At 45.2% G+C, this 23,734-nt stretch overlaps 1 protein-coding gene across 1 annotated transcript in view; it reads left to right on the top strand.

Annotated features, from left to right (window-relative positions):
- The window catches only part of POLR3B (RNA polymerase III subunit B), a 129,620-nt gene that overhangs the window by 80,772 nt on the left and 25,114 nt on the right, over window positions 1–23,734 (top strand). The window contains exons 19-21 of the mRNA XM_056569913.1: window positions 823–981; window positions 9,929–10,046; window positions 10,706–10,848. Of these exons, the coding sequence (XP_056425888.1) occupies window positions 823–981; window positions 9,929–10,046; window positions 10,706–10,848 (420 nt within the window). The remainder of the gene's footprint in view (window positions 1–822; window positions 982–9,928; window positions 10,047–10,705; window positions 10,849–23,734) is intronic.

Raw genomic sequence — 23,734 nt, 5'->3', positions numbered from 1 at the left:
AAGGAAAGCCGATCAAATTTAAATGGGCACTCTCATTAAAAAAATGTTTGCTATTGCACTGCTTATGGTAAATTTAAAAAAAATTCTAATATACTTTGTTTAAAAAAAAATGAAGCTTTCTATGTTTTATTTGTGCTTAAAAAAAGCTCAAGAGCACATTTTCCCCCATCTCATACACAGACTTTGGACCAAAGTCCAAACACAGGAAGTGGAGTCTGGAGTGCTGAGGGGGTGTGTCCAGCCAACAGCATATGGCAGTTAAGTGTGAGAGGAGCTATGATTGGATGAGGCTGGACACCCCCCCCCCCCCCCCCCTCAGCACTCCAGGCTGCACTTCCTGTGTTTGGGCTTCAGTCCTAAGTCTGTGTATAAGATGTGGGGAAAATGTGCTCTTGAGCTTTTTTAAGCACAAATAAAACATAGAAAACTTCATTTTTTTTTTTTAAACAAAGTATATTGGAAATATTTTTTATTTACCATAAGGAGTTTAATAGCAAAAATAAATTTTTATGAGAGTTACCCTTTAAGTGGCACAGTGGTCAGCTGAGAACTTCTGCCCCCTTGTTTCAGCAATCAGTGGGGGTCTCAGCACATGGACCTCCAACAAAAACTTAAAAGGGAATCTCTACCCAAATCATGACTCCATTTTAATAAATTCTGTGAGTCATAGGGCCAGTTTTCTGAGATAATTTTTCATGTATATCAATTGTTTTGTGAACACAACTGCTGTCCATATACCCAGTCTGGGCATATAGACCTCATAGAGCTCACATGTACCATTAGAATTCACCCCATGTTAAGTTTTTAATCCTTTTCTCCTAGGCTTTGGACGTTGCCTTGTGTACAAAAATGCCAAATGCACCCTGAAACGCTACAGTAACCAAACGTTTGATAAAGTGATGGGACCGATGCTCGATGCCACCACGCGCAAGCCCATCTGGAGGCATGAAATTTTAGACGCCGATGGCATCTGTTCACCAGGTAACAATCACTAGACATATGTTTCTCTGACTCGATACATTATGAAAATGATCGACTTGATGCCATCTTTTTCAATCTCTTAAACACTCTGGGAATTTTTTTTGCTTGAATAATGCAGCATAGCCTATTATTAGAGAATAGAGGTTTTTTTTGTTTGTCTTATGCTTACCTGTTTAGCTAATGTCGCAGGCATGGCTCCATTTCACTGAAGTGATTCTGTAATGCTGCTCACATTTCTCATGAATCCCTTATGAATCACTAGGAATGAAGTTTTCCCAAAATGAACTCTTTAGACTGATAAGTGGGTTATGGTCAGTTCACATTATGTGCAGTTTTTTTTTTTTTTTTTTGGACACATATTATTGAACATTTTTGAGGTAAAGTAACAAACAAATAGGATCTCCGTAGAGATAAAACGGTGTAACAAACAAATACACGACAGAGATGGGAAAAAACAAGTCCATATCAGGTACACAGGCAAAACAATTGCTCCGCAAGTCAGTAGAAGGGACATCATAACAATAAAGACCCATAAGAATGCACATAACCGCTAAAGGACAAAAGGGTGCATAGTAGGAAGGCTATGGTGTAGGAAGACGTATGGCACCCAACATGTCCCCCAGAGCACCCCTACAGTACCATTCACTATGACTAAAGGGTCTAACCATATCCGCTACTTCAGACACAGTGTATGCAGAAACAATAAAAACCCATTTATCAAATAATTATTCCGTGCTTGTCGTCTTGTGGCGTTCCGTGTCTAGCCTGTCAATATTACAAAACAGTTTAAGTAGAGTGATCAACATGTCACGCGTAGGGATGTTGGTGGATAACCAGGATGCAAAAGGCAACATAAAGCGACCAGGAGCACTACAGGTATCAGTTATGGTATCTTGGGCACCGGTGGGGGACCCTGGTCTGGGGGACGAAACTGCTGAGGGGAGTGAAAGAGAGTGAGATTCCACGTGGCCTTGATGTAAGCAAGTATCATGTTCCAGTATCTAACAGTGGAAGGACATGTCCATACCCCATGCCATGTACCTGTCAAGGGAGTAGATCATTATGGGCAAGCCATGATCCTATCAGGGTAATCCGGAGTGGGGAGTTTATTAAAGCCATAAAGGGCCTTATGCGCCAATTTAAAGTACGTTTCATGCCATCTCTCGTTAATGACGCACTTCCGAATCTTATGCCATCCTTGCAATATACACTCCGAAATGTCCTCATCTGGGATCCAGCTGGACCAAGAGGAGAAAAGCGTATCAGGATCAACTTTCAAGAGAACCCTTCTAAAGGCTGGATAGCCTATAAGATCATCTACAACGTGTGTAAGGGCCTCTTTATCTAGGTTGCACAATCTATTTCTGCAAAAGTATATCTGATTGAGGGGGAGTAAATGAGTGGGAGGAAGCTGAAATTTAGTCACCAGTGCTTGGTGAGAAAGCCAGCTTTTAGTTGAACGATTAGTCAGATCACCTGCATGCCGTAATTCGCGTTCCTCCCATAGCGCTATTATCCTCACAGAGATCCCTTGAGGGAAATCCGGAAGTCCTACAAAAGGGAGATGTTTGGACATCAGAAATGGGAGCTGGTGTAATTTCTGTACCTCCTTCCAGGCCACCACAGTGTCTCTCAGTAAAATAGTGTTTTACTAAAGGGGGAAACAAAGCGAATGCAGTAAAGCAGGAAGTCGCCATGGGGACGCAAGAGCCCCTCCAAGCCACTAATGGCATGGAAGGAGGATCACTGACTCCAATCAACCACAATACGAAAATGGCACGCTAAATTATAACCCCTAATGTTATGCAAAATTAAGCCCTCCCTCCTGTTTACCTTACATGAGCTTCTGGAGTGCTATACTTGGTCTCTTACCCGCACCTATAAATTTCGTGAAGGCAAAGTTTAACCGATGACATCCGCATGGTGTAACAGCAGGGGCAGCGTTTACAGGGGATATAGGAGACAAGAAAAGCTAACCATCTTAACTAAATGGCAGCGCTCCATAAATGTAAGTGGCAAACCCATCCATCTCTTCAATTCCAAGTGTATTTTACAAAAGATAGGGGAATAATTTAACAGGTAAAGCATATCAGGTGTTTTACCCACTTTGATACCCAAATAGGTGACCAAGGAGGACGCAATCCTAATCTCAAGCCCCGATATCGATGGCAACCATTGTGGGGGAGAGGAGCCCAGGGGAAGTAACTCCGATTTAGTGATATTAGTCTTGTATCCGGAAAAACTCCAGAAAAAAGTTAGAAAATCCAGCACCCCCAGGAAAAGATTGACCTAACGCGTTCAAAAATAGTAAAATGTCGTCCGCAAACATGGGTAATTTAACAGTATTAGGACCCACCCTGATACCCTCATACAAGTTGGACAACAACAGATAACGAGCAAGCGGCTTAATCGCCAAATCAAAAAGAGGCGAGAGCGGGCATCCCTGGCTAGTGCCCTCGCATAACACAAAAGGGGAGGAAAGGATACCAGGGGTATACACCCTCACTCTTGGATCCCTGTAGATACTTGTGATGTAATCCCGGGAACAACCTTCTGATTCCAAAACGGTCAAGCAGCAGACCTAACCAGTCCCAACAGACATTATCGAAAACCTTTTCCGCATCCAAGGACAACAGGGACGGTTAATCATCTGGTCGTGGCTGGTGCCATAACCTGTCCAGAACCGTCATCACTGTCCTAATGTTCATAGTAGCCGAACGGTTTCTAATGAAGCCGACTTGATGCTGCCCTACCAAAGTCGGCATGAAGCAAGATAGGCGATCTGCCAAAATCTTTTAAAGTAGCTTAATATCCTGATTTATCAGGGAGATGGGCCTGTATGAGCTGGGATCGCTATGATTCTTACCAGGTTTAGGTAGAACCTTGATATAGGCCATCGAAGCCTCCCTAGAAACTGTGCCCGTAGTCATAAAGACAGTAAACTCATCATGCAGTACTGGGGATAGCTCAGGGAGTAGTGCCTTGTAAAATTTGCCAGCATGCGGCCCGTCTTGTTCCCCTGGCGGAAGAAATCCACCTCAAAATCCGAGCGAGTTAACCTTTCCCTCCTATCCAGCCACAATTTAAATTGTGTTCTAGCAGTCTGGCATGCATTTCTGTGTGCATCTGTGGGGGAGCGCAGAAAGAGAACATATGCTTGGTGTAGGCGTGTACTAGCTGCGGGCAAATTAGAATGTGACGTACGTTTAAGGGTCGACAAGTAAGAGATCAGTTTACCCCGTTTTGCCCATTTCCCAATAAAGCATGGGTCATAGGTGTGTTGTACATTATCACACACTCAAATTCTAGCCACCACCCCTGTAATTGTTCTACAAAGTATTCATCTTTGACCAAAAGGGAAGGGAAGCTCCATAAGATTTCAGATCCTCTCGGGCACGTGGGTTGAAGAGAGAGGAGTACTGGTGAGTGATCCGATATAACAAGGTGTCCGATACTCACAGTCCGTACTCTAGTACTCAAGCACGTAGTGACGAGAAAGAGGTCAATACGGGACCATGACTGGTGAGCATGGGAGAAGTGAGTGAATTCCCTATCATCCGGATGGGATACTCTCCAAGCATCCAGTAAATAAAGTCTGTCAAGCAAAGGAGGAAGCACAGGGTCTAGGTGTCTGAGTGTCCGTGTGGGTCCCTTTCTATCCACCTGAGGGTCCATTATGGAGTTAAAATCACCCCCAATATCTTCCAGGGAGAGAGTCGTCGGTCTGGATCTGGTGCACTAAATGTCCCAAAAAAATATCTATTTTCCCCATTTTAGATGCTAAAAGTCTCCCCATTATGATCTAGTTTAAGGTGAGAAACCCTCCCCTCTGAGTCAGCAACATGGGAGAGCAAAGTGAATATGAGAGACTTGTGTATTAAAGTTAGGACTCCCTCCACAGCCGGTGAACCCAAAACCTGCCCAACCCACTGCTGCTACATCCGTGAAAAATCATCACAGGATAAATGGGTCTCCTGTAATACAATATCGGGGTGAGATTTTTTTAAGTAGCAAAGCAAAAGCCTACATTTATAAGGTGTACGGAGTCCCTTTCCAGGTTATGAAGGTCACCATAGTAGTAGTAAATGTGAAGTACAAACAGCCAGATAAATCAAAAGCTAGCAGCAAAGCATCGCGCATGTTACAAATAATACCATAGCAAATAAGGAAAATATAAATGGCATTACATGATCAAACAGAACATAGCAACAAACAGGTGGCAAAAAATAACACCTGGAGAACAAAGGCAATTCCTCACATTTGGGGAACCCAGGACGTGCCCTAACAACCAACAGGGCGCAACCAATTTGGGTACGGGACTCCCTTTTTTTGGTTGATAGAGGGGGAACCTCTACCATCTGAAACAAAAACATACCCATGCCCCCCTCCCCCTAACATATTACAAGTGCATGGGGCCCCAAGGATGAAGGATGTTGTAAAGAGGTGAGCCAGTTTCCCCATAACAGAAGCAGCAAATAATAGTAACGAAGGACCTAGATAACGAGATGCCGGAAGGCGAAAAACAGAGTTCAACAGCACAGGTAAGTAAAAGAAAAAAGACCGATTGACAGGGAAAAAAGGCACACAGAGAGAAAACCTGAGAAGACCAGCTTCATGGTAAGGCACAGTCCCTCAAGCGTGGCATGGAAGAAGGGCGAGAAGTTCAGTCCGATCAGTAGTGTCTGCCGCTGTCGCGTAGGCGCCTCAGTGAGCGGGGTCTCCTGCGGCGGTCATGGGAGTCCGGGGAACGGGTACTCTCTCTGGTGGTAGATCTGGAGTGATGTTCCTCATGCGGAGAGCGAGATCTGCTGTCTGTTCGCCTCGAGCGACGCGGAGATGAAGACACAGAAGCATGGTCCAAGGCTGCAGCAACGGCCTCCGGAGTCTTGTAAACCGAAATGGACCCATCAGCATGAAACACTCTGAGGAGCGCAGGATATTTGGAAGCGACAATTGGCTTTGTAAAGGGAGGTGCAGATAGAACTGAAGGCCCTGCGGCACTTTGCCACCTCCACTGAGAAATCTTCAAAAATTAAGAGCTGCATACCATGGACCACCAGCGGTTGAGATTTGCGCCTGTAAGTCTTCAAGATATCAACTTTATCGTTAAAGTACAGAAGACGGAGAATAACTTGGTGTGGACGGTTCGCCAGAGCTGCAGGCCCTGGAGCAGAGGCAACTGCGGTTTCAATGCGGTGCACTCGTTCAACTTGGCAAGCATATGACAGGCCCAAGGCTTTAGGACCAACGCGCTCGCAGAAGCTCTGTAAATCCACTGAAGTCACCGATTCTTTAACTCCCACAATGCGCAGATTATTATGCCTGGACCGGTTTTCTAGGTCTTCCAATTTCTCACTCATCCGGGAAGAGTCATATTCAGCAGACTGTAAGCGCTGTCTCAGCATGGTATCCCCATCCTCCAACGATGAAATACGATGTTCTGCCTCTCCCAAGCGGCTGGAATGGTCAGCCACCTTTTTAGTTGTAGATTTTGAAGTGCAGACCTGAGGGCGTCCTCCACAATGCGCTGGGAGAAATCCGCTGCACCACTTCTGCAGCCAGTGAGGTATAATCAGTTTGTTGGCCCTGGATAAGGCACACAGGAGAAGTACTGTCCTGGAGGCCTGGTGGGGTCATCTGCCCCTGTAATGGTAGGTCCCTTCCTGGTGAGGCTGAGCCTGGTAGTGCTGCTGCAGAGACAGGCGCTGTGTCCATGCTTTCAGTGGCTGGTGCGGTCCCTGTGGCGGCAGGAGAAGCAGCTGTGGGGATCACAGAAGTAGTGCCTGATGGAGTGGCGGCCATTTTGCCCGTGCCGCGCTTTGAGGCTCAGAGTGGTGCCGGTACTGCGGGAGACTGCGGGCTGCAATGCTGAACAAAGTGGTCCATGTGGAGGACTGCTGCCATGCCGGGGTTGCGAGCGGAGCAACTTCTGGCTGATACAAGCAGGTATAACTGCCGGGGATGACCGGGGGGAGCGGGAGCTACCTCACACAGCAGCCACCATCCCCCGTGCCAGAACCGGAAGTTCTTATGTGCAGTTTTGATGCGTTTTCTAATTCCAAGTGCATTTTTTTAGAGAAATATTGCCATGAGGCAAAAAGGATTTGACCTATAATCACAATTCAGATGCTTTGTGAAGATTTAGGACTGGATCACACTGCACAATATCTGGACAGACCTCTGCTGCCGGAGATTACGAGTTCGAGCAGAGCTGGAGAGGAGGTGTAGAACTACTATATATGCTGATCCCATAGAGATAGAAGCAGCAGCAGTAGTATAGAGATAGAGCTGGAGGGGAGGTGTATAACTATTATATATCCTGATCCCAAAGAGCTGCAGTAGTATACTAATAGAGCTGGATGGCAGGGGTATAAATACTATATATCCTGATCCCAGCAGATCTGGGAGGGGAGGGGTATGCGAGTTAGTAGGAGGGATCTGATAAGTGATAATGTCATTCTGTAGTTCATAGGAAGTCATGTTTTTGACACTTTAAAGGGGTATTCCAGGAAAATACTTTTTTTTTCTTCTATCAACTGGCTCCAGAAAGTTAAACAGATTTGTAAATTACTTCTATTAAAGAAAATCTTAATCCTTTCAATAATTATCAGCTGCTGAAGTTGAGTTGTTCTTTTCTGTCTGGCAACAGTGCTCTCTGCTGACATCTCTGCTTGTCTCGGGAACTGCACAAAGTAGAAAGGGTTGGTATGGGGATTTGCTTCTTCTACTCTGGACAGTTCCCGAGATAGGTGTCATCAGAGAGCACTTAGAAAAGAACAACTCAACTTCAGCAGCTCATAAGTACTGAAAGGATTAAGATTTTTTCATAGAAGTAATTTACAAATCTGTTTAACTTTCTGGAGCCAGTTGATATATAAAAAAGTGTTTTCCTGGATAACCCCTTTAACTAAACTACAAAAAAAATCTTTGGGGGGGAGAGACTGGATCTTTATCAGTCCAGCCCCAGGACTGGTATGACATGGCGCACAGGCAGAACCCAGCCTAGTCAGATGTAATGCATCTAAACCAGACGTCTCCCATCCTCACTTGTCTATGCCATAGATCAGTGGTCTCCAACCTGCGGACCTCCAGATGTTGCAAAACTACAACTCCCAGCATGCCGTTGGCTGTCCGGGCATGCTGGGAGTTGTAGTTTTGCAACATCTGGAGGTCAGCAGGTTGAAGACCACTGCCACAGATGTAGTTTTGTAACAGCTGCAGACACACTGTTTTGAAAACACTGCATTACACACAGACTCTAGGAATGGCAGCCTATAATAAATAAATATATATATTAAATATATTAAATATATATATATATATTAAATATATATATATATATATATTAAATATATATATATATATATATATTAAATATATATATATATATATATATATATATAATATATATATATAATATATATATATATATATATATATATATTAAATATATATATATATTAAATATATATATATATATTAAATATATATATATTAAATATATATATATATATATATATATTAAATATATATATATTAAATATATATATATACATATATTAAATATATAAATATTAAATATATATTAAATATATAAATATTAAATATATATTAAATATATATATATATATATATTTAATATATTTATTTCTATCATTTTTTTTATTCTTATTTATTTATTATTATTTATTTTAAACTGGTCATACCCTTCAGATCATCAATGCCCAAGCATGCCCATTTCTGCTAACTAGTTTATAGGTTTGCCCATGAATAAAACATATCCTCTATCCACAGGATTATGTTATCGCAGGAGGTCTGATTGCATGCACTGAATGCCAGGACAGCCAAAAATATGACCCGGGTATGCTAGACGTTGCAGTTTTGCAACAGCTGGAGGCACCCTGATTTGGAAACCCTAATCTAAGGATGGGGGGGGGGGAGGGACTTGTATTCATGGGCAAACCCCTTTTTAAACTGTTCATAAACTTTGAGACGACTTCTGGCATGTCCTAGAAATAGGTCAGATGTTGTGATCAGTAGGGGTCTGGCTGCTGAGACCCTCACTAATCGCTAGAACGAAGGGACTGAAGCGCTCACATAAGGACTGCGTCCCTTTTTGTTTCCGATGCAGTGATTTTTTTTTACTCAAAAAGCTGAGCAAAAATGAAGTTAAACGCAGCACTTCTCTTCCTTCATTATAGTGATTTGTGGGGGTCCCATCAGCCAGACCCCCACTGATCACAACTTATGGGGGTGTGCCAACTCGCCCTCCCCAATAATTTTGGATAAAGTAGGATCGGGCTGTTTGGATTTCAACCTGCTCAATCCTTTTGTTATCAGGAAGCCACCGCCAGAGGCGTCTGACAGCGTCTTGCTTTACTCTCCCAATTCGCAACACATGCACAGTCCAGCTGGGTGTGCATGTGTATATGGAGTAGTGGTGAAGGGGGAATAGCTGTCAGTCAAGCAAGCATTGCACAGCTATTGAAGGCGTATGGCTTTAGTTTAGTCAATGATATCACAGACATTTAAAAATAATTACATTTGTCTCTGAAAAGGACGCAGCACGCTTCAGCGCACCCACACAAAGACCCGTCAATGCAGATCATCAGTCCCTGCTATCTCCTAAATTGAGACTAAGATAAAGATTTTTTTCTTTATTTTATTTTTTTTTTTTAACATATTGAATATTAATTAATTTATTTTATTTATTTATGTTTAGTAAAATTAGGTAAATGTATAGTTTCGGGATCAGTGTATAATAATGGCCAGGATACATGATATACTACAATTCTAGTCTATTTTTGTTCATTCTGACTCTAAATTATGTTTGTTTGTTTCTTTGTTTTTATTTCCTCTGAATCCCAAACTTTTCTTTGTTCTCTCTTTCAAATCCCAAATTTTTTTCTTTCTCGACAATGCCCATTTTTTTTTCTTTCTTCTCTAGGGGAGAAAGTGGAAAACAAACAAGTGCTGGTCAACAAGTCCATGCCCACTGTCACCCAGACCCCTCTAGAGGGCAGTAATGTGCCTCAGCAACCACAGTTTAAAGATGTGCCAGTAACGTAAGTGACTTTAAATTATTTTTTTTTTTTTGGGGGGGGGGGGATCAGGTATGTATATGTGTGTATGTGTATATATATATATATATATATATATATATATATATATATATATTTATATTTATATTTATCTTTTACATTTTTTTTTATAAGTTAGAAAGTCAAGGTTGACCTGTCTCTACATGAAGAAGGGCAATTGTACTGAATTATCTTTGATATACATGATCCTGTAGTCCTCTATAGTAGTGTTTCCCAACCAGTGTGCCTCCAGCTGTTGCACAACTAATACTCTGAGCATGGGCATGCTTAAAAAAGGCTTGCTAGCCGAAACGTTGCACTTTATGCTCTGATGCAAATAGACTTTGTAGCCTGCATAATACCTGGACTTCGTGTTGGGTGCTGTTTCCTAGAGGAGGAAGTTTTATTTATATATATATATATATATATATATATATATATATATATATATATATATATATATATATATATATATATATTCAGTATCCGCGCTTTCATATTCCACTTTATCCATATTTTTTCTGCCATATTCTCCTTTGATATACCTAGCTTTAGTAGCTCTATATTCATTGCTTTTTATAGCAGAGCAGTCGTTTCTATCCTGAATAAAAAACCTACTAAAGTTTTATCTTCTCCCTATACAGTTACAAAGGCTCCACGGAGTCTTATATTGAAAAAGTCATGATTTCCTCGAATGCAGAAGAAGCTTTTCTCATCAAAATCCTACTGAGGCAAACACGGAGGCCGGAAATTGGGGATAAATTCAGCAGTCGGCATGGACAGAAAGGTGTAGTACCTTGTATCGGCTTATTGATCCTTTACTGTCATTGTGTGTATGGGGGGGGGGGGGGGGGGTTTGTTGGCCGAACTTGTTTGCAGAAGATTTCATAGTTCGATCCTAAGGCCATGTTCACACGGCAGAATTACGGCAGAATTTCTGGTGCACATTCCACAAACAGCGTGAACCGCTCGGATATATACAGCAATACATTTCCAAGCAGATTCCCGCATGTCAATTCTTTCTGCGGAGGCTAGAAGCAGGATTTCCATGGAAGATTTTTCCGCCGTGGGAATTCCACTTAGTTAAAACAATTTGACGCCGTTTCATCTGTATCTTTCCATTTGAAAATTCCGCAGTGTGAACATGGCTTTAGAAAGTTCACTTGGATCTAATTTTATAAAGTGTCTATTGATTGTCCTTTGATGCCTGCTGCTTCCTCTAGGATGGCTGCTCCCAAATTATTTTAGGCAAATCACTTTGTGTTGGTTCGGCCCAGGTTTGGCTGCTTCCTGTATAGTGCATGCTTCATCAAAAAAATGTTTTGATATGTTCTAGATTAATCACTAATTAACTACTTTGTAATGGCTTTGCATAAAAAATGTTGCTTTCTTTTATGTCTTTTGACTGTTTGAAAATGGGACCACTAGGGGTCTCCCTAGGAGTCCCTGGCCGCAAATGTTTGCATAGATTTCGGGCTCACGCCAACCTGGCACAAGTCCGAAATCGCAGACCGCTGCCTGAACACTTGACGAGCTTAGTGCATCTCCCCGCCTGTCAATCAGACAGGCGGGAGCGAGTGCTGTGCTCGTACCATTGCAGGGCACAGCAGCTCTGTCCTCCGATGTTCCTCCACTCTGTATGGCATGTGCAATGCTAAACAGAGAGGGGGAGACTCAGAAGCTGCCATCCCTGCCATGTGCTGAGGCTGTATTCGTCCTCCTGAGAGGGATCGCAGCATACAGTAAGAAGGGCGGAAGCGAGCCCTGGCAGGCATCAGATGACGTTGCGCCTGCCCGGCCACGCCCACTTCCTCCCTGGGCACACGGCAGTGAACTGAGCTGCTGAAGAGAACATCAATGAGGTATTTAAATGTGATTTTGAAAAAAAAAAAAATAAGTACAGGGACAGAGTTAGTCAGTCAGGGACAGATGGGGAGGGGGATTAGGGAGAGTGTAGATGATGATAGGTACTCTTTTTAAAGATTTTTCTTACTTCTAGGAACAACTCCTATAAATGATTTTAAAAAAAGCACTCCAGTTTTTTTTTTTTGCACCCACTCACAATCACTAGTCGAACAGGTACAGCACCATTTGTTTCATTCTAGCACAGCCTCATCCGTTACTGGGTCACATGATCACGAGCCTTACCAACAGAAAATCACGGTGCTTAATGTCAGTCCTGGATTCTGTCTGGGCGTGCTGGTAGTTGTAATTCTTCAACAGCTAGAGGCACCCTGGATTGGAAACACTGTCCTAATTAGATGACCAGGCGCGGTGATCAAACGCCACACCCAAAGCCAGAGTATTTATGGGAAATGTAGACAGCATTATGGAACCAATTTTATGATAGATTTTCATCCTAAATGGAGTCTATTCCATGCCTGCCACATGTGCTAAAACAGGTAAGTACAAGGCATACACAAGAACCTCTAAATTATTCTTAAATAGATTATGCCAGTGTTTCCCAACCAGGTTGCCTCCAGCTGTTGCAAAACTACAACTCCCAGCATGCCCGGACAGCCTTCTGCTGTCTGGGCATGCTGGAAGTTCTAGTTTTGCAACAGCTGGAGGCATCCTGGTTGGGAAACACTGGCTTATGCCTATAACTATATAAGCAAAAAATAAAATCCTGGAGTGCTTCTTTATGTTTACTTGAGGAAGATCCTTTTGTGGGTTTGAAACATTGTTATATTATACTTGACGGTTGACTTAAAGCACAGTTTTCCCAATTTTGCTCAGTATATTTGGCAAAGAACAGCAGACCACGCTTTAGAGTCTCCCGTGTACGTGCTGGAAATAGACTGATTATAGTCAGTAATAGATAATCGCAGGTTCAGTAGTTTAAAAAATTTTTATTTTATATACATCACTACATTGAATAAAACATTCTTATTATAACATACTTACATAACAATAGTGAATGGAGAAAATAAAAAACAAATTAAATAAATAAAAAATAAAATATACCGTATATACTCGAGTATAAGCCGAGTTTTTCAGCACGATTTTTCGTGCTGAAAACACCCCCCTCGGCTTATACTCGAGTGAACTCTCGACCCGCAGTGGTCTTCAACCTGCGGACCTCCAGAGGTTTCAAAACTACAACTCCCAGCAAGCCCGGGCAGCCATCGGCTGTCCGGGCTTGCTGGGAGTTGTAGTTTTGAAACCTCCGGAGGTCCGCAGGTTGAAGACCACTGCGGCCTTCGACATCATCCAGCCCCCTCTCACCCACCTTTAGTTCTGTACAGTACTCACCTCCGCTCGGCGCTGGTCCGGTGCTGCAGGACTGTCCGGAGAGGAGGTGGTCCGGTGGGATAGTGGTTCCGGGCTGCAATCTTCACCGGGGAGGCCTCTTCTAAGCGCTTCGGGCCCGGCCCCAGAATAGTCACGTTGCCTTGACAACGACGCAGAGGTACGTTCATTGCCAACGTACTTCTGCGTCATTGTCAAGGCAACGCCTCTATTCCGGGCCGGAAACGCGGAGAAGAGGCGCCCCCGGTGAAGATAGCAGCCCGGAACCACTATCCCACCTACTCACGACCTACTCACCGGACAGCCCTGCAGCACCGGACCAGCGCCGAGCGGAGGTGAGTACTGTACAGAACTAAAGGGGGTGAGAGGGGGCTGGATGATGTCGAAGCCCGCAGTGGTCTTCAACCTGCGGACCTCCGGAGGTTTCAAAACTACAACTCCCAGCAAGCCCGGACAGCCGATGGCTGCCCGGGCTTGCTGGGAGTTGTAGTTTTGAAACCTCTGGAGGTCCGCAGGTTGAAGACCACTGAGGGCGGATGATGAGAAGAGGATGATGAAGGGGGGGGGGGTGGGATGATGAAGGGGGGTGATGAAGGGGGGGGTGTGGGATGATTACAAGGGGATGATGAAGGGGGCTGGGGATGATGACAAGGGGATGATGAAGGGGGGTGGGGATGTGTGGGATGATGACAAGGGGATGATGATGAGGGTCTGGATGATGACAGGCGGTGATGATGATGAGGATGTTAATGACGGGTCTGGATGATGACAGGGGGGGATGATGTATTTCCCACCCTAGGCTTATACTTGAGTCAATAACTTTTCCTGGGATTTTGGGTTGAAATTAGGGGTCTCGGCTTATACTCGGGTCGGCTTATACTCTAGTATATACGGTAAATAAACAATACAAAATAATACAGCAGAGTTATGTAATGAAAGGAGAAAATAAATAATAAATAAATACAAAATAATACAGTACATAGATAATTATGTAGCGAAAGGAGAAAATAAATAATACAAAATACAGCACATTATTTTGTATCATATCTTGTAGCTTCCTTTACTCTGCCTCCTTATCTGTGCCCAAAAAAAAGGAAAAAGAAAACCATATATATCAATCATAGATAATCTCAGACATACGGAACTATTTTTATGATAGATTTTCATCCAAAATGGAGCCTTTCCCATGCCTGCCACCTGTGCTAAAACAGGTAAGCATAAGGCGTGCACAAGAACCTCTAAATTATTCTTTAATAGCTTATGCCAGTGTTTCCCAACAAGGGTGCCTCCAGCTGTTGCAAAACTACAACTCCCAACATAGATAATTATGTATCATATCTTGTAGCTTCCTTTACTCTGTGTCTCTGTATCTGTGCCAAAAAGAAGCAAAAAAAAAATAAGCATCTGTACCAATCGTACAACTTTAAAAGAAGAAAGAAAAGGAAGAAAAAGTAATAGATAATCTCACAGACATGTATTGATATAAGATCCCAAAAAATGCGAAAAAATAAGCTACCGAGCACTCACCTCTAAAAACTTCAAACTTTATTCAGCCATCTAAAATGCAGAAAGGTTCCTAGCAGATGCAATAAAAAAAAAAAGCCACGGCATAGCTGGGCGTGCACGAGGCGACGGAGCCGTTTCGCGGTATTCCCCGCTTCCTCTGGCCTCCGGCATAGCCGGGCGTGCACGAGGCGACAGAGCCGTTTCGTGGTATTCCCCGCTTCCTCTGGCCTCCGGCATAGCCGGGCGTGCACGAGGCGACAGAGCCGTTTCGTAGTATTCCCTGCTTCCTCTGGGCTCCAGCCAGAGGAAGTGGGGAATACCGCGAAACGGCTCCGTCGCCTCGTGCACGCCCGGCTATGCCAGAGGAAGCGGGGAATACCGCGAAACGGCTCAGTCGCCTCGTGCACGCCCGGCTATGCCGGAGGCCAGAGGAAGCGGGGAATACCGCGAAATGGCTCCGTTGCCTCGTGCATGCCCGGCTATGCCTCCGGCCAGAGGAAGCGGGGAATACCGCGAAACGGCTCAGTCGCCTCGTGCACGCCCGGCTATGCCAGAGGAAGCGGGGAATACCGCGAAACGGCTCAGTCGCCTCGTGCACGCCCGGCTATGCCGGAGGCCAGAGGAAGCGGGGAATACCGCGAAACGGCTCTGTCGCCTCGTGCACGCCCGGCTATGCCGGAGGCCAGAGGAAGCGGGGAATACCGCGAAACGGCTCTGTCGCCTCGTGCACGCCCGGTTATGCCTCCGGCCAGAGGAAGCGGGGAATACCGCGAAATGGCTCAGTCGCCTCGTGCACGCCCGACTATGCCGGAGGCCAGAGGAAGCGGGGAATACCGCGAAATTGCTCCGTCGCCTCGTGCACGCCCGGCTATGCCTCCGGCCATGCCTCCGGCCAGAGGAAGCGGGGAATACCGCGAAACGGCTCCGTCACCTCGTGCACGCCCGGCTATGCCAGAGGAAGCGGGGAATACCGCGAAACGGCTCAGTCGCCTCGTGCACGCCCGGCTATGCCGGAGGCCAGAGGAAGCGGGGAATACCGCGAAATGGCTCCGTTGCCTCGTGCATGCCCGGCTATGCCTCCGGCCAGAGGAAGCGGGGAATACCGCAAAACGGCTCAGTCGCCTCGTGCACGCCCGGCTATGCCAGAGGAAGCGGGGAATACCGCGAAACGGCTCAGTCGCCTCGTGCACGCCCGGCTATGCCGGAGGCCAGAGGAAGCGGGGAATACCGCGAAACGGCTCTGTCGCCTCGTGCACGCCCGGCTATGCCTCCGGCCAGAGGAAGCGGGGAATACCGCGAAATGGCTCCGTCGCCTCGTGCACGCCCGACTATGCCGGAGGCCAGAGGAAGCGGGGAATACCGCGAAATTGCTCCGTCGCCTCGTGCACGCCCGGCTATGCCTCCGGCCATGCCTCCGGCCAGAGGAAGCGGGGAATACCGCGAAACGGCTCCTTCGCCTCGTGCACGCCCGGCTATGCCAGAGGAAGCGGGGAATACCGCGAAACGGCTCAGTCGCCTCGTGCACGCCCGGCTATGCCGGAGGCCAGAGGAAGCGGGGAATACCGCGAAACGGCTCTGTCGCCTCGTGCACGCCCGGTTATGCCTCCGGCCAGAGGAAGCGGGGAATACCGCGAAATGGCTCCGTCGCCTCGTGCACGCCCGACTATGCCGGAGGCCAGAGGAAGCGGGGAATACCGCGAAATTGCTCTGTCGCCTCGTGCACGCCCGGCTATGCCTCCGGCCATAGGAAGCGGGGAATACCGCGAAACGGCTCCTTCGCCTCGTGCACGCCCGGCTATGCCAGAGGAAGCGGGGAATACCGCTAAACGGCTCAGTCGCCTCGTGCACGCCCGGCTATGCCGGAGGCCAGAGGAAGCGGGGAATACCGCGAAATGGCTCCGTCGCCTCGTGCACGCCCGGCTATGCCTCCGGCCAGAGGAAGCGGGGAATACCACGAAACGGCTCCGTCGCCTCGTGCACGCCCGGCTATGCCAGAGGAAGCGGGGAATACCGCGAAACGGCTCAGTCGCCTCGTGCACGCCCGGCTATGCCGGAGGCCAGAGGAAGCGGGGAATACCGCGAAACGGCTCTGTCGCCTCGTGCACGCCCGGCTATGCCTCCGGCCAGAGGAAGCGGGGAATACCGCGAAATGGCTCCGTCGCCTCGTGCACGCCCGACTATGCCGGAGGCCAGAGGAAGCGGGGAATACCGCGAAATTGCTCCGTCGCCTCGTGCACGCCCGGCTATGCCTCCGGCCAGAGGAAGCGGGGAATACCGCGAAACGGCTCCTTCGCCTCGTGCACGCCCGGCTATGCCGGAGGCCAGATGAAACGGGGAATACCACAAAACAACTCAGTCGCCTCGTGCACGCCCGGCTATGCCAGAAGCCAGAGGAAGCCGGAAATACCGGGAAACGGCTCCGTCGCCTCGTGCACGCCCGGCTATGCCGTGGCGTTTTTTTTTTTTTCATTTTTATCTGCTAGGAACCTTTCTGCATTTTAGATGACTGACTATAAAGTTTGAAGTTTTTAGAGGTGAGTGCTCGGTGGCTTATTTTTTCGCATTTTTTTGGGGACTAAAGTTTCATACTATATTTTCTTAGCTCCTTGCACCCCTCATTTTTTGCTGTGGCTCCCCCATCCCTATATTTAATTATTGTTTGCCTAGTTCTGCGTCCAGTGGTGCGACCCTCATCTTTCCCCTATTGTGCCTATTCATATAAGATGTTATTATTTTCCTCCATACCATGACAAGACAACAAAAAAAGAACAAAAAAACTTTCTGACGAACTTGAGCGTCAGCCCCTGTGCGCGCACCTAGCCCTCCCCGCCTGTCTAATACTCGCTGGCATCACTGCTTCAGTCCTCTGATCTGCGAAGCCTTTTTGTTGGAGGTGCTAATCCGTTTTCAGATGACAGACTGAGAAATGCTCTTAAAGACCAGTCATATATTGATTTCTTTACATCAAAGCAACAGCCCCTTTCTAGTTTTTTTTCTCCTGAGCTCTCTACAAGTTTAGAGGAAATATTGAGCAAAGAGTCTGTTTAGGAAACAGATTCGGCATCGAGTTCCCTACAAGTGTGTGGGGGTTTCTCCTTTTTTTTGTGAGGCCATTGAGGTGTTGATTTGAACGCGGACCCTTTTCTTTTTTTGCAGTAATACTTTGTTGTAAGCCTCGCTTGCTTACAGCTAATACTTTGTGCTCCATTGTGCCTCTATCCTCCGTCTATTTCTTCTGCTTTGTGATAAAATGTAATCGCGTCATTGTGGAGCCTCATAAATAAGGGCGCAATTTACTCTAATACAATATAATACAGCGAAGGTAGATCAGGTAATGTTGTGGTATGTTCCAGGGGCAAAAAACTAATTTTTGCTATTGCACTCCTTATGGTAAATAAAAAAATCTTTCTAATATACTTTCTTTTTTTTTTTTAAATTACGTTTTTAGGTTTTATTTGTGTTTTAAAAAAAAAAGCTGCCTCTAGGTGTGTCTCTACTTGTCCCCCCATCTCTTGCTCAGACTTTTGACGCCTGCTGGCCTGCCAGAAGTAAAAAATTAGGAAATGCAGTCTGGAGTTCTGGGTGGGGCGGCCCTAGCCAATCATAGCTCATCTCACACTGAACTGGCTGTGTGTAGCAGAGTGAGGGAAGAATTTCTCCCCTGTATAGCTTCAGATGATGTCACACCTGCTGGGGAACGCCCCTTCCCAGTCTGAGAATCTGACTGAGACTGAGCAGAACATACAGAGCAATATCAAGGTAGAAAACTAACAAATAATAAAAATAAAGGCTGGGAGTGGTGTATCATGATGGGGGCAGTGAACTGGGAGGATTATAAAATGTAACCAAATCATGAGAGGTACTCTTTAAAGCATATCTGTCATATCCCAGAAAAAATAATGCTTCTATATGTTACTCCCTAGGTCATGCAGATGCTTTACATGCCTTTTTTTTTATGTGTCTAATGCATTAGCCTCACTCCCTTGATAAAGTCAGCGTGGACTGACGAAACGTCGGGGCGCGAAGTGATTGATTTTTATCAGCAGCCACTATTGCCAGAACATACATGTCACTGTGCATCTTGAATCAGAGCAATCCAATATATCTATGGTGACATCCAAGTGCATTTGGATGCACTGACACCAATATCTGAACACAGGCTGTGTTTTTAACTCACAAGTCACACTCATTATTCATTTTTTTTCCTAATTTAGGGTTAACCCCTTTGGGGGGGGGTCACCCCCAAAGCTGTTGATTATATGATTTTGCCCTGAGATCCTCTGGGATTTTTGTTGGTTAGTAGCTTCTGTATTTGTCTCACAAATCCCTCTGTTCTGCTGCTCACTTATTCTGACATCCACTGCTCAGGAAGGGGCGTGTGCGAGGCAAGCACTGAGCCCACCCTCACTCACCATGCATTCACTTCTGGGTCTCTTCATCCAATCATTGCAGGCTGCTCTGTACCGCTCTTCTCTGTTTCCTGCTGCAGTCTGATAGGACAGGAGTGAGCACAGAGGAGTGCTAGTCCCGCCCTCTCTTCCTGGACTTTGTCCCAGTCTGTGCTTTAGCTGAGACAAAGATGATGCAGCAGCTGGCCAGGATTATGCTCTGGATGGTATGGGGACGCCTAGTGGTCTTTTTTTTATAGGCCATGACTTCTGTAAAAAAGAAAGATGACAATTTCAAAGGTATACATTTTCCTGCATGTAGTTATGATTTTTTTTTTTAGAAGTAATACAAAATTAAACCTATATGAGTAGGGTATCATTGTAACCGAATGGACCTACAGAATAAAGATAAGATGTCATTTTTACCGAAAAATGCACTGCGTAGAATCGGAAGCCCCCAAAAGTTAAAAAATTGTGTTTTTTCTTCAATTTTGTCGCACAATGAATTTTTTTTCCGCTTCACCGTGGATATTTTGGTAAAATCACTGCAAAGTAGAATTGGTGGTGCAAAAATAAGCCATAATATGGAATTTTAGGTGCAAAATTTAAAGCGTTATGATTTTTAGAAGGTGATGAGGAAAAAATGAAAATGCAAAAACTGAAAAACCCTGCGGTTAAAAAACCCTGGGGGTAAAAAAAATTACAAAAAATTAATTGCACCAAAATATTGCCATATTTTAACCCCTTAAGGACTTAGGATGTATGAGTACGTCCTAAGTCCGGTCCCTGTCTATAACGCGGGGTCCCGGCGCCTATTCACAGCCGGGACCCACGGCTAATAGCGCACGGCCGCGATCGTTCGGCCACACGCTATTAACCCTTCCAATGCGGCGCTCAAAGCTGAGCGCCGCATCGAAAGTGAAAGTAAATGCTTCCCGGCTGCTCAGTCGGGCTGCTCGGGGTCATCGCGATACAATCGCGATGCCCCGATCAGCTACCCGGAGAGAAGAAGGTCCCTACCTTCTTCTGTCGGCATCCCGGCTCTGATTGATTGCTCCATGCCTGAGTTACAGGCTGGAGCAATCAACCGCTGATTACACAGCTTGTTGCCATGCAACGGCAAGGCAACAATCTGTGTATGCAATCAGCCATTGCAAGCTCATAGGTACCTATAGAAGCTATGAGCTTGCAAAAAAAAGTGTTTTTAAAAAAAAATTAACCCTTTCAGGTATTCCTTCTGAATTAAAAGTTTAAATCACCCGGCATTTCCTAGTAACAAAATAAAACAGTGTAAATAAAAATAAACACATGTGGTATCACCGCATGCGGAAATGTCCGAATTATAAAAATATACCGCTTTTAAAACAACACGTTCAATGGCATACGCGCAAAAAAATTCAAAATAGCGCATTTTTTATCACTTTTTATACCACAAAAAATGGTGATCAAAAAGTCTGATCAGAACAAAAATGGTACCACTAGAAACTTCAGATCATGGCGCAAAAAAATAGCCCTCACAGTGCCCTGAACACAGAAAAATAAAAAAGTTATATGGCTCAGAAACAATGACAATTTTAAACGTATAAATTTTCCTGCATGTATTCATGATTTTTTTTTCTGAAGTGATACAAAATCAAACCTATACAAGTAGGGTATCATTTTAAATGTATGGACCTACAGAATAAAGATAAGGTGTAATTTTTACCAAAAAATGTACTGCGTAGAAACGGAAGCCCCCAAAATTTACAAAATGGCATTTTTTCTTCAAGTTTGTCGCACAATTAATTTTTTTGCCGTTTCGCCGTGGATTTTTCAGTAAAATGAATGTCACTGTAAAGAAGAATTGGTGGCACATAAAATAAGCCATAATACAGATTTTTAGGTGCAAAATTGAAAGGGTTATGATTTTTTAAAGGCAAGGAGGAAAAACGTAAGTGGAAAATGTGAAATCGCTCAGTCCTTAAGGGGTTAATGGGTGCATAAATTGATATTCAAGCCATGCACCTTTCTAGAAAAACAATGCCCCTTTCTAGTTAAGCCACACCCTCGAGCAAAGCGCAAAAGTGTTAAAAAATAATAAATGTTGTGCAAGGCGCCATACTAAGCCTTGTTTATGGAAACTGTCTTTGAAGCAGCCAATCACAGTGCAGTTATTATTTTATCTGAGCAGTTTAAAAATAAAAGCTGCCCTCTGATTGGTTGGGTAACCAGGGCAGTTTTTTTTTTCTTTCTTTCTTTCAGATAGTTTTGATAAATCTGCCCTGTTACGGTATGTTAGAATTGTAGAACCAAGTAGCAGCACTGGTTAGTTAAAGGGGAACTCTGGTATAGAACATCCTGTCCCCTATTCACAGGATAGGGGATAAGTGTCTGGAGGTTGGGACCCCCCGGTTCTCTCCATGCACCTAGTGACCTCTGCTCCATGCACGGATTATTGTTGACCACGGAACAGAACGGTGGCCCACACGCCCCTCTATGTATCTCTATGGGAGAGCCAGAGATGCATTGTTCATTGGTCCATGGGTGCCCAGGTACAGAGTACTAAGGGTATGTTCACATTGAGGAATTGGTGCGCAATTTTGCCCACCCAATTCCATGGTGTGCACCTCTAACACTAGTGTGAATGAGTCTTCCGCGGACCCGTTTACACTGAGGAATTTTAGCGGCGGACAATTCTGCTACTGAAATTTATCCGCGCAAAGAAAGTTCGACTTTAGTCTTTGCGCGGAAGTGCGCGGAAGTGCGCGAGCCCTGAATTGCTATCAATAAGGATGGCACAGGGCAGCACGGTCCTACCGCCAAAGCATTTCCACGGCGGCTATCAGATGGAATCTCTGCTTGTGGAATTCTACAAGCATAGATTCCGTTCACATTCCTCAATGTGAACCTACCCAAATAGTACATGGGTGCCCGGTACAGAGTACTAACAGCCCATGGGTGCACATTGATGGAGTACTAACAGTCCATGGCTGCTTAGTTATGGAGTACTAACAGTCCTATTGTGCCCAGGTATGACATACTAACAGTCTATAGGTGCCCATGTATGACATACTAACAGTCCTATTGTGCCCAGGTATGACATACTAACAGTCTATCGGTGCCCAGGTATGACATACTAACAGTCTATAGGTGCCCAGGTATGACATACTAACAGTCCTATTGTGCCCAGGTATGACATACTAACAGTCTATCGGTGCCCAGGTATGACATACTAACAGTCTATAGGTGCCCAGGTATGACATACTAACAGTCTATCGGTGCCCAGGTATGACATACTAACAGTCCATGGGTGCCCAGGTATGACATACTAACAGTCCTATTGTGCCCAGGTATGACATACTAACAGTCTATCGGTGCCCAGGTATGACATACTAACAGTCTATAGGTGCCCAGGTATGACATACTAACAGTCCTATTGTGCCCAGGTATGACATACTAACAGTCTATAGGTGCCCAGGTTGCCCAGGTATGACATACTAACAGTCTATCGGTGCCCAGGTATGACATACTAACAGTCCATGGGTGCCCAGGTATGACATACTAACAGTCCATGGGTGCCCAGGTATGACATACTAACAGTCCTATTGTGCCCAGGTATGACATACTAACAGTCTATCGGTGCCCAGGTATGACATACTAACAGTCTATAGGTGCCCAGGTATGACATACTAACAGTCCTATTGTGCCCAGGTATGACATACTAACAGTCCATGGGTGCCCAGGTATGACATACTAACAGTCCATGGGTGCCCAGGTATGACATACTAACAGTCCATGGGTGCCCAGGTATGACATACTAACAGTCCATGGGTGCCCAGGTATGACATACTAACAGTCCATGGGTGCCCAGGTATGACATACTAACAGTCCATGGGTGCCCAGGTATGACATACTAACAGTCCATGGGTGCCCAGGTATGACATACTAACAGTCCATGGGTGCCCAGGTATGACATACTAACAGTCCATGGGTGCCCAGGTATGACATACTAACAGTCCATGGGTGCCCAGGTATGACATACTAACAGTCCATGGGTGCCCAGGTATGACATACTAACAGTCCATGGGTGCCCAGGTATGACATACTAAAAGCCCATGGGTGCACATTGTTGGAGGACTAACAGTCCATGGCTGCTTAGTTATAGAGTACTAACAGTCCTATTGTGCCCAGATATGACGTACTAACAGTCTATGGGTGCCCAGGTAGGACGTACTAACAGCCCATGGGTGCCCATTGATGGAGTACTAACAGTCCATGGCTGCTTAGTTATAGAGTACTAAGAGTCCTGTGATGCCCAGGTATAACGTACTAACAGTCTATGGGTGCCCAGGGATGGCGTACAAACAGTTCATGGGTACCTAAGTATGGAATACTAACATTCCATGGGTATCTAGTACTAACAGTCTATAAAACCTCATTAATGGGGTTATCCATTATTAGATAAACACTGCCGATTTATTCAAAACAGCGCCATCCCTGTCCTCAGATTGTTTGTGGTATTGCAGCTCAGTTCCATTGAACTAGATG

This window comes from Hyla sarda, chromosome 4, assembly GCF_029499605.1.
Source record: "Hyla sarda isolate aHylSar1 chromosome 4, aHylSar1.hap1, whole genome shotgun sequence".
NCBI classification, from domain to species: domain Eukaryota; kingdom Metazoa; phylum Chordata; class Amphibia; order Anura; family Hylidae; genus Hyla; species Hyla sarda.
Note: the sequence above shows the minus strand (reverse complement) of the source record. Positions and strands in the feature narration are given on the sequence as shown.